Source organism: Rhea americana, unplaced genomic scaffold, assembly GCF_003343005.1.
Source record: "Rhea americana isolate MKP2758 unplaced genomic scaffold, rheAme1 scaffold_109, whole genome shotgun sequence".
Lineage (NCBI taxonomy): Eukaryota > Metazoa > Chordata > Aves > Rheiformes > Rheidae > Rhea > Rhea americana.
In genome coordinates, this window is record NW_028185139.1 from 804268 (window position 1) to 814958 (window position 10691).

General features: G+C 43.5%; 1 protein-coding gene across 5 annotated transcripts in view; it reads left to right on the top strand.

Moving 5' to 3' along the window:
• The window catches only part of TMEM63A (transmembrane protein 63A), a 36314-nt gene extending 31419 nt beyond the window's left edge, over positions 1 to 4895 (top strand). For 2 of the 5 annotated variants that reach the window (XM_085311566.1, XM_085311601.1), the window contains 4 exons: positions 109 to 1704; positions 2999 to 3204; positions 3794 to 3923; positions 4633 to 4895. In XM_085311566.1, coding sequence (XP_085167692.1) covers positions 109 to 276 — 168 coding nt within the window. In that variant the 3' untranslated portion in view covers positions 277 to 1704; positions 2999 to 3204; positions 3794 to 3923; positions 4633 to 4895. The remainder of the gene's footprint in view (positions 1 to 108; positions 1705 to 2998; positions 3205 to 3793; positions 3924 to 4632) is intronic. The other 3 variants (XM_085311585.1, XM_085311575.1, XM_085311592.1) reach the window with 3 other exon arrangements.
• Positions 4896 to 10691: the final 5796 nt, after the last annotated feature.

Here is a 10691-nt window from a genome sequence, read left to right on the forward strand (position 1 = left end):
GAATGGGAAACGGATGAAAAAAGTGGTGAGGGGAAAGATTATCTGGGTAAATCATCTCAATATGATACTTAGAGAGACTTGCAAAATCATTAACACTTGTGATTTCAGAAGTTCGTCCCCCGAGTGTTGCATCCTCATTCTACAGAAAGGACAGTGCTAGCCTACAAAGAGCAGCAGTCATATGGCACCATGGACGACGCTAGCTCACAGGCAGAAGACAAGAGCTGTTCTGCAGGACCTGCAATTACTGAGCAGTCATCAAAGGGTTCTCTCTGAATACAAAGGACTAACACGAGGTGGAGCACTTGGTCCAGCTTTAAAAGAACTAATTTTTCCACCACCACCACCCTCTAAGCATTCTGATTTATTTACACATTCCTGCCTACAGAAGAGGTACAGAAATAACTTATTGTGTGGTCTGCAGCTGTGCCTGGAGATTAAAAGGCAGATGCCTTGGAATTGATTGTTTTGCAGGACGTCTGCGCACRTTGTGAAACCAGCATGCTGAAGACCGCGATGCGGATCCCCAGGAACTTTACTTCTGCTATCTCATCGTTTGCCTTACGAAGACAACTGATGCTGCATATAGATAATGGGTCACTGAAGCAAATGCAGCTCTCAGTTGCAGCTGCCACTTATTTATTCAAAATAATTCTTCTTGAATTTTTAACAAACCTTGAGTATTTATAAACCACCTGGGATGTATTAAATCCTGAGCCAATGTCACTTTTGATGAAATTACTCTGTGGGAGATGGGGTGGGTGTTGGGTGGTGTTTCCTCTGTTGTCACCCAGAGTAGTCAGTGCAGATATGAGCACCTTTCTTTCTTTTTTATTTTTTTCTTAAAAGACATGAGGGAGTTACTATGCACAGGGATATTAAAAGTACTAAACCAAAAAGACTGGTGAAAAGAAGGGACTGATTGATCTGGTACTGTTTTTACATATTCTTGGAGGGCATTCAGGTTGTTGGTTTCAGTTCAGTATTTTTAAGAGCCTTCCACAATGAATGTTCACTTGCCAGCAATAAAGGGTGTAAGCATTTTATCCTTCATTTTAATCTTGGGTCAAAATGACAGATCTCTGGGGTTTTTCAGTAAGTGCAATTACACAAGCTGTAAGATATTAAGTTTTTAAATTATGTAGTAGGTGCCAAATTATTCCAAAGTACATTGTGTCAAAGTGCAACTAATAATCACAAAGCAATAAAACTGAGTTCAGAGAAATTTAAGGCTGTCTTGATTTCTTGCTTGTGTATTTAAATACTGTCGTTGCTGGCTGCCTCACAGCATGAACATTTTGTGAACTGTTACTACTGTCACAAGGCTCAGAATGACAGTACGTCCCAGGAGAGATTTGGAAACTTAAATTTCTCAAGGGGGTGAATCTTGCTGACTTTTGAGTAGGAGAAGGTTTTGCCTCTGTAGCCCTCTGTCTGTTTGCCYGCTCACCGCTTAACTGAACTACTTCATTAGCTTGTTTGTGAAGCAACAGCATCTTAACATTGGGGCCACTGGTGCCACAGCTAGGTGCGTGCAGATGTTCGGTGTCTTGCAGGATTGCCACCAGCTTCCCGAGCGTGGCCTTCAGCGTGAATGTTGAGAACGCAGGAGGAGGAGAGCTGCCCTAAACCAAGGTGGCCCCTGCAGAGCTCCGATGATCAGGATGTCCTTTTAGGCGAAGGTGCGCTCCTGGCTCCTAAACGGTAAGTGAGGAGTCTAGTCTTGTCCCGTGGGGGCACGGATCACCGCCAGGCTGCCTCGTGTGGTCGCTTTAGCGTTGCTGTTCAGTAGTGTTCTCTACCGCAGCCATGGTGTTATTAGAGGCGATGGGTACTTTGAATACAAACCGCCATTTAAGATTGGGACTCAAGGCAAAAAGAAACGCAACGGACTCCAMGTGTTTACTTGTCAGAGTATTTTTTTATGGCCTTGAGAGCAGGAGGAAGAGACAGAGCCTSCTGCTGTATTAATTAGATCAGAAATATGTGACTTGTAACTCACTCGGAGTGGCAGTACCCCATCTCGTGCAGGCATCTGCAGGTGCAGTAGACCCTGCTTAGTATACTAATTGAGGAAGCAAATAAATGGTTCGGCTACCACACTTGACCTGGTTATGGTGTTGGCACAGAGGGGTTTTTAAGTTGTGTGATACAACTCACTCTTTTTTTGAACAACTGGCCGCTGTGAGGTTCATATGTCACGTCAAGGACAAAAACTCTTTTGGTTATTGGATTTCCTCTTTGTGCTTGTCTGCTTGGTGCTTGGAAGGCTGCTAAGCCTTGGTAATGAAACTCCTTATTGAAGGAGTGAATTCAGTGTATGGACAGCAGCAGTAACAGGGCCGACTCTTCAGTGAACTTGAATAAACCCACCCCTAGTGATGCTAACGTGCTTCAGATAGTAGAATATGGAAAACCTGTTAGGTAATGGAAAGTTGTATCTTGCTAAGTAGTCGTTGCTGGCATTTGTAGAGGCAGTTAATGTGTCTGATGTGGAAACCACTTGCATATTTCACCTATCATGTAGCAGCTTCTCTAGTACACCACTGGGCTCTGCTGGAGTTAAACTCACAGCCATTAGTATTTATAACATTAGGGCATAATCTGGTGTACTCGCACCCTGTTTGGGTAAAGGCTGGGATCATCTGGTTGTAAATTATCACAAGACTTCTGTGTCTAGCAGCCCACAAAGTAAAGCCTGGTCTATCAGCTTTGCTCTGTGCTTGCTTACCTAGTGTCCTCTGGGTCTTTCTGGCTCAGAGCTGGAAGTAATTAAGAAACTGCACTGGCTCTGGTTCGTTCTTTCATGCTGGTGGATGTCTCCGRGAGGATAAAATTAGATCAGCGGGAGAAACTCCTTGCATTCCTCGCTGAGCCTTAGAGAAAAGCTGAGGGATGGAAGCCTCAACAAATGTGGATATTGGCTGCACTGTATTTGAAATTCGTATTTAAAGTCATTGCACATTCTTCACTATGCTTTTTATAAATCTTTTGGCAGGAAGCCTGAGCAAATGGCCCAGCTGGAGTTGCTGGTTGTAGCTCCCAGAAGCGTATTTGCCAAGATCCAGCGCCTGCTGCTTTCTTTGCATCTCTCAGTTGGAACAACACCCTGCCTCCCCTCCCCCTTGAGTCTTGCTCAGTCCTTGTGATCTAGCAGCCACCGCCTCTTGGAACAGCACCGCTTCCATGGAACGTGAGTCCTAGGCAAGTCTAACGTTCAAACGTCATTAAGCCCTACAGAGTGGCCTGTGATGGGATCCCACATGACGTAACCCAGGACACAGTCTCTTAAAAGTTGAAGAGCAGAGCCCATGTGAAACTTGTACAATTTAGCACAGTTCTGAAAAGGCTAAATTTCTTTAGAGAAGAAAATTCTGTGTGGTATGCTGAGACTCAAGGAAAGAAAGAAAAAAGCCTTATTTAGATTTGCCTAGTTCTGTGCCARTCTGGGCTTGTGTACAGAAGCAGCCTGGTTCACCTTCTCCTGCCCTATTACCACACACCCTCAACACCCAAACAAAGATGGCAGTTTCTCATTTGCATTTGATGCAGGTGTTCTTGCCTTGCCTTCCTCTGGGCTTTTCCCATGTCCCAGGCCAAAAGCAGAGCTCTGTCCCAGCTAAGTTTCTGCATGATTCWGTGTAGCGCTAGCCCATCTCTGTGCAGAAATCCAGTTCCTAACTCTGCTTACTCATGGATAGTAACAGCACAGCTGAAGGCCTTTTCTCATGTATAATCTACAAGTGGTTCATGTATCAGTTTGAAATGTTTCACTTTTATGTTTTTCAAGAAGGTGGACCTGTCCTAGGAGCAGCAGAGGATCACGAGTGTTTGTTCTGTAGGATCTCTGCAAAAACTAGGTGAAAAACACGGGAAGATTTGGGGAGGAGAGATCTCTTTTTGCCACCAAATGAACATAATAAGTCCTTTGAGTGCAGAGAAAAGACCCAGTTTATTGTCTCCAAACTGCAACAGTGTAAGGAAATGCACATTTTTAGTTCTGTATGGCAGCAAGGGCCATAACTTTCTGAAAGGACATATGTCTATTTCTCAAGTAGCCTCACAGATTCCTTCTCTGTCTAATCTGGATAGGACTTCTGGAGTGTTTCTGCTTGTCACCTGTCTGCAACAGCTGCAAGTGCCTGTTTCAGATATTTCAGAATTAGAGAACTTTGTTTTTTCTGCTCTGAGGACAGCTGTCTGCCAGATCAAACCAGGAAGGAAATAACTGAAGGCAGGGGCACTGAAAATTATCTACTGGGTTGATATAATAGGACATTTCTCCCTCTAATTTCCCAGCTCTTGTGTTTATTTCCTGGCTCTTGCTTTATATCTGACATGCAGTTGGTTAGGTCATGGCATCTAAGCTGCAAGTGCATCTTCTGAACTTCTCGTGCTCAGATACGGAGCTCTTGACATCAAACAAATCAAGATAATTCAGTTAGTCTGTAAGCATTTACTGCTTGGAGAAGAGGTGAATCAACATCACCTGTCTTTCTATTGCATATACCATAATTAGCTTTTAATTCTTTTGCTGAAACAAAGAATGGGCCCCCATGAATTAACTGGTACTGTATATGAAAATACCGCTCCTTAATCAGTGAGTCTCCATTACTGATCTCTTCCAGGCAGGAGCCTGCAATCCCCAGTATGGTGACTGGATTCCTGGCTGATACCAAGCACTGTCGCTTTCCTGGAGGATGACTTGTTCTCTTCTGCAGCAGCTTATTTCTTGCCTTCCTAAGGAAGTTCTGGTGTAGCATGTACCTGATCTTCCCAGATCTGAATGGATTAAAATTCCCACCTCAAGACCAACTTTTATGGCTAGTGAAAAGTAATATTCTGTGACATTAGGTAAGGATTTCACTGACTTAATAAACTAAATATGTTTCCAACTTCAGTTTTGGATAGAGTTCTCTTTCCATTGAAGTTCTGGTTTGGAAATGTTCGGAACTGTGGATAGTTTGATAGTTTTTGATAGCTGTGATAGTTTTTTTTTTCCTCGAGTCTGATTAGATTAAGATTTTGTGTATTTAAAAAGCCTCTTTCTACTTCTGTATTTGAGTTTGTGCAGAAAAGGTTCTCCTYATTATTTTCCAGTGCCTAAGTGGAGTGCAGGTAGTTTTGCCTCCCAGGTGGAGATTATATTCACTTTGTCATAGTCCTCCTGAGATCTTGACTGACTCGCTGCAGGATAGATACTCAAAAAGTCAGTACATGGTATTTGTTTGTGAAAATGTCTAAAGCAACCCAAATTTTCAGATTGTTAGTTGTCATTTCTCTAAAGTTGGGTTGGTAGCAGCTTCTGATGTCAAGTTGGTGGTCCTCAGCAGTCCAGAGCTTTATCCATCTTATCAGCTACCTAGGATGTGATAGATACGTGATTTTAGGGCCTTTAAAACATTCTTATCTTCCTTCTTGATTGTAAGCTCGAGATTCTGTTTAGGTCTTCAACTAAAATAGCCTTTCTGAGAAATCATAGGACAGTGGTTTCAGGATCTGGTACCCTTGATCTATCTGTACTAGATCTGCGTGATACTCCAGTGGGAATGAGTGGGACTGTAGATAGTCCAGAAAGGGAGAGGGAGRATTTTACATGTTTCTAAGCTCAGTAGTTAATTAAGTGCTAGTTAATAGTTAATGGCAACAACTATTCTCAAAAGCAGTTGTTAAAATAGAGTTCCAGAAATCTAAAGTATGATATGTCATAGCATATTCCTGAAAATAGAGCCAGAATTTTTTGTTGCTGGCTCATACTGTTACTCTTGTATTGAGTTGCATCTTGGTTGTTGTGGAACTCCCATTTTTATGAAGCGAGACAAAAAGAAAAGGTGAAGGTTGGTAAAGAAAGTTAGTGATTGGTTTTAAAAGGCAGCTATTTGTTTTGCCTCTCATATGTTTCTGAGAGCAGAAAGAATGCAGGATAAATGCATTTTTGCAAATAGTTCCTCTTCCCTCTRTATGAAAGTCTTTTCCATGCATTTAAAGATGTTTTAGAAGATTTGGCTTTCCTGTTTTATCAGCTTTACTACAGCCTGCTCCCCTGAAATGCAGAGCACCAATTTGCTTTTCTTCRAGTGAATGTGTTCCATGTCAAAACTTAACTTTGAATTCGAAAATCATTATTTAAAAAAAAAAATGCCTAAGGCAAATCAGCAGTATATTGATTTTTTTTYCAATCTGCAGACACAGAGAAATAAAACTAGCAGCTGTCTCCACAGAGGGAAATGGAAGTGATTTAAAGAATTTGTAAGGTACGTGCATAGGATTTTTTCTTTTTTTATGACAGAGTTTTTGCTTTAGAGAATGAAGTAGACTTTTCCTATTCTGCTGAATTTTTGACATCTGTGCTYTCCAAATTACTCTTAAGACAGAAAAATATCATTCTAGTCTCAAGGGACCAGAAAGAATCTGCTTAAGTAGAGGGAAGAAAAGGGAAAAGGGAAGGTGATGAAATTAGAATTAATCATATCTATGTTCTGCAGTGTCTTCTACTGCTCAGCTGGTGTGAGATCTTTTGGCAGATTACTTAATGCCTCTTTTGTCTCAGGTTTCCCTGTAACATGAAGAATGTCTTCCAATCTCTGCAGAGGGCTCTACCAGCCACAAAAGATGTAAGGCGATGGGGGGGAGGGGGGGGGGCGAGGGGGCAAAAGACAAAAGTGCAGGGTGGACTTCTGTTCCCGTGAGTCTGTACAAGAGACCTTAAGTGATACAAATGTATTTTCCTGTAAAACCACCCCAACAATGCAGGCTTGGWTCCAAAACAGATTAATAACTGTTGAGGGGAAAAAAAGTTCTCCTTCATCTGCATCCACTTGGAGGAAGCTGGAAGGTTAGCAGAYGCACTCTGAGCGGAGATGAGACCTACAAGGTGAGGATGGCTGTAGTCCAAGAGTGAAYGAGACTACTTAGGAGCAGAGCTGCAACCCAAGCATCTCGCTTGGGAGAGTGCACTGAGCGAGGACTGCTGCCCAGAAAACGGGAGAAGCGTCAGCTGGGCAAGGCCCTTCGGGTCCCTCCGCGAAGGCAGATGTTTCCTCCGCTTATCAGATACCTGTGCGCGCAGCGCGTCCACCACCCGTTGCGCAGTGCGGAATGAGGAATGAAGCGACAGGAAGCAGATCGCTTTGTGAAGCGAGGGGGGGTGTTTACCTGGTAGCCAGCATCAGCCGGACAGGCAGRAGTCAGTTTTGCCATGGAGGCAGAGGGGATGCCGGCGGGGCAGCCAGGGACCGGGAGGGTCCAGTCAGAGCTGCAGGGGTGGCTTCTCTTTGCCTTCTCCACCTGCACCCAGGGCTCTGCGCTGCACAAGGCGCCGCGGGGTGATGGGGCAGAAGCAGGATGAAGGGCCTTGTGGATCTGGGCTGTCGGTCCTGCCGCCCGGGCAGGGAGCAGCTGCTGCYGCCGAGAGGAACCAGCAGCCAGGGCTGCCCCAGGGCCAGGCCCCTGGCTGGGCTTCGCAGGCAGGAGGCCCAGCCCCTCCCAGCTGCTGGCGGAGGCAGTGCAGGCCGGTGGTGGCAACACAGTCCGTGTTCCCCTCCCTGCATGTCTCTGGTGCTCTAGAAACTGCCCTGAGGCAGTGTTTGTACGGTCACACCTTTTATCTTGGTATTTGTGGCCCAGAAGCTGGGTGGTCGCCTGTGGTTCCGTCATCCTCTCGCGTTTCCAGGCTCCCCTTCTCTGTGCAGTGCTGCTTCTGCATTGATCATCTGCAGTGGTTTGAACCATTGCTGCAAGGGGGGATTATCTTTCATTTAAGAAGCTGGAAATTCAGCATTTAAATAGGAAAATCACATGTATTGTTCCTCCTGCTCTCAAAATGGCAGACGTTCAAATTCGAAACACGGAGAGGATGAGCGTCCTCCTCAACATCTTAAAATCCAGTCAGGAAGGTATTTTAAAGACTAGAGTTGGAGACTGCATCTCGCAAGAGGAAAGAGCTGTCACTCAGTGCAGATCAGTTTATAAATACCAGTCTCCAGAAGACAACTGACAATTGTAATGGGGCTAATTCTCTTAGCAGCATTGATATAACACCATCAGGGCTGTCTGGCACTGCAGGGATATTTCTTCCATGTAAGAAAACTAATCCTAAGCAACATGGGTTTAGTGTGAATTATGTTCTTTAAAGTGCTATTACAGCAAGTAAAACAAGTGGCATCATTTCTCAGTGTTTTAAAATAAGCAAGCCTGAAATCAGTATGAATTTATTCTCATCTCTTCCTACAGTACCCAGCAGGGTCTTTCCATTCCAAACTCTTCAGAAAAAAATGTATCTTTTGTGTAATGCACTTGATATATCACACCTGCTGTAAAACAGAATGCACATTTGCTTGTCTGCTTGAACAGGTAATTCCTGCCCCAAGCAATCCTTGCTGACTCAGTGGTCATGAAAAGTGTCCGCTCTGGATTTAGATCTAGCTAGGAGGCCAGACTTAAGTATGAGTCTACTTTTCACTAAATGAAAGTTTAACTTTTGGTGTAAAAAGTGTTTTCTAGTCAAGTTATTTTTAACTCATCATCTAAGTAATGCCTGAGGGGATGTTTGGTTGAGGGGGGTTGGTGGTTTTTTGTTTGGTGGTTTTTTGTTTTTTCCCTTTTTTAAAATATACTCAAAGTCTTGTTTAGTTAAAGRAGGAGTCCAAAGGCTGCATTTAGAGGCTTGGATTTTCAGGACTTTAAGGGTAATAGTCTGAGAATCAKGAAATCAAATTTGGGTATAGTGGGAGTTTATCTTCCTGGAGTTGTATAAGACGATGATGATTTTAATAGTGATTTTTCCATACCAGAAGCAGATATGCTCCGGAAGCACTTCATCTGGGGAGAAAGAGGAAGGGAGAGGGAGTGTAAGTTTGTTTTTATTTTCAGTGGCATCTCTGTAGTTTTGAACCTTTGACTCTTCATCGGCTGTAGCTGGMTAATTAAAAATCATGGTTAAGGTCAGCTACTTCTGTTTTCAGTGCAGCAGAAAAGCCTATTTTGGAATAACTYGAGGAATGGCTTTTAGGACAGCAATTTCTTTGTGTAAGGACATAGGTCAAGAAATGGTTCTTGAGCAATGTCAAATAGTTTGAGCACTGAAGTGTCATGAGGTTCTGRGTTCTCGTGAAGGCTGTAGTTACTACTGCGAAGAGCATTGTTCCCAAGAAACAGCACAGCTGCAGAGCATTTGGCCTTCTTAGTAGAAACTTATGGTCTGAGCAGCAGGTACACTGCTGGCTTACTTGTGTAAGAATGCACATAGCAAWGTGGGGAATCCTTTCTTACCACTTACTACTAATGTAACAATCTGGTATGCATGGTTACYTGCTAAAAGAGATGTTAAAACTGTTTTTGATTAACTAGCTTTTATTTTTGCACTCCTCACTGGAGCAGTACTGTACCAAATAATTGCCCCCTGGCCAATACAGGAACATATCAGAAGGGTCACTCAAGGTGACTATCAAACCCCAGTCTTAGGCTCATGGGAGACTTCCTCTCTGCAGGAGAAGATGCAGATACCATCATTAGCCTACAAAAACATGTGTATTAGTATTAAACCCTACACTGCAGGCAGTGGGATTAGCTGCATATCGCTAAAACCAGATGATTATTTTGAAAAAAAAGGAGGGGAGCTGATGTCCAGCTTTATGGCTGGCACACAGCTAGCTGACTTTTACATTCTTACAGACTGTCATAGAATTTCATTGGTCATTGAATCACTGTATATAGGTGTAGATAGCAGGTAATGAAAAAGAGCTGCTGATAGCTGTAGGCTTAAGGTTTGAGAAACATTACATCAGAGTTCAGAAGAAATTTGAGATCTGCTGTAGCAGTATGTTTACTCACCATTTTAAGTTTCTAAAGCCTACAACTTTTATGTCCAGATTTCTTCGGACAGTGGCTAATCAAGTCCATTTTCATGCTGTATTTAGTGTCGTGGCCACTATTTTTTGCACTAAGTAAAACTTGATAGTGTGGCCAGCTTGTGTGTAGGAGGCTGAGGAGCTTACCTGGTGTGCAGAATGGAGCAAAGACATGCACACTTACTGTCTTTATTATCCTTGTCTCAAACTGCTGAGCACTATGAGGCACACTTAAAAATAGAAAGTGTCTAAGGGTGGTTGTTCTTTCACCAGCTCTGTAAGACAAGAATGCTAAACTGAGTCCTGATGTGCTTCCTTTCACCAAGGCTGGGCCCTTGCAAGGAGATTTGCTCCAGAAAGAGGGCAGAAAATGCTTCGAGCCTTCTACTYGCATCTGAAAATCAGTTTGGCAGGTATCATATAGCGAACTTCTTTCCCACTTACTTTATCTGTGTTGTGACTGAAGAGTCCCTAGGGAAGTATTCATTTATATTAGTATATGGCAGTGCTCCCTAGCACCGCAGCAGATGTCTGCATGTGCATTAAAGATGACGGAGGATGACCTCCGGCTCTGAAACATAAGGCCATGCAGGGGACAGAAGCTAAGCAAAAGCAAATGGCCAGCAATCAAGGACTTGTGCAAGAGGGAGCGCAGTCATGCCTGCAAACAGCTGCTGCTCTCAGAGGTGACCTGATTTTCTCTGAATAGCTAGCTTTCTTCATCCTGACCCAGAAACAAGTTCAGGGATATTCTTCTCTGGGAGGAAAAATGCCTTTTAGACCAAGTGAATAATTCTACATTTTCTTTTGGTCTACTCGAAACAGACTGGCCTAAAACACAAT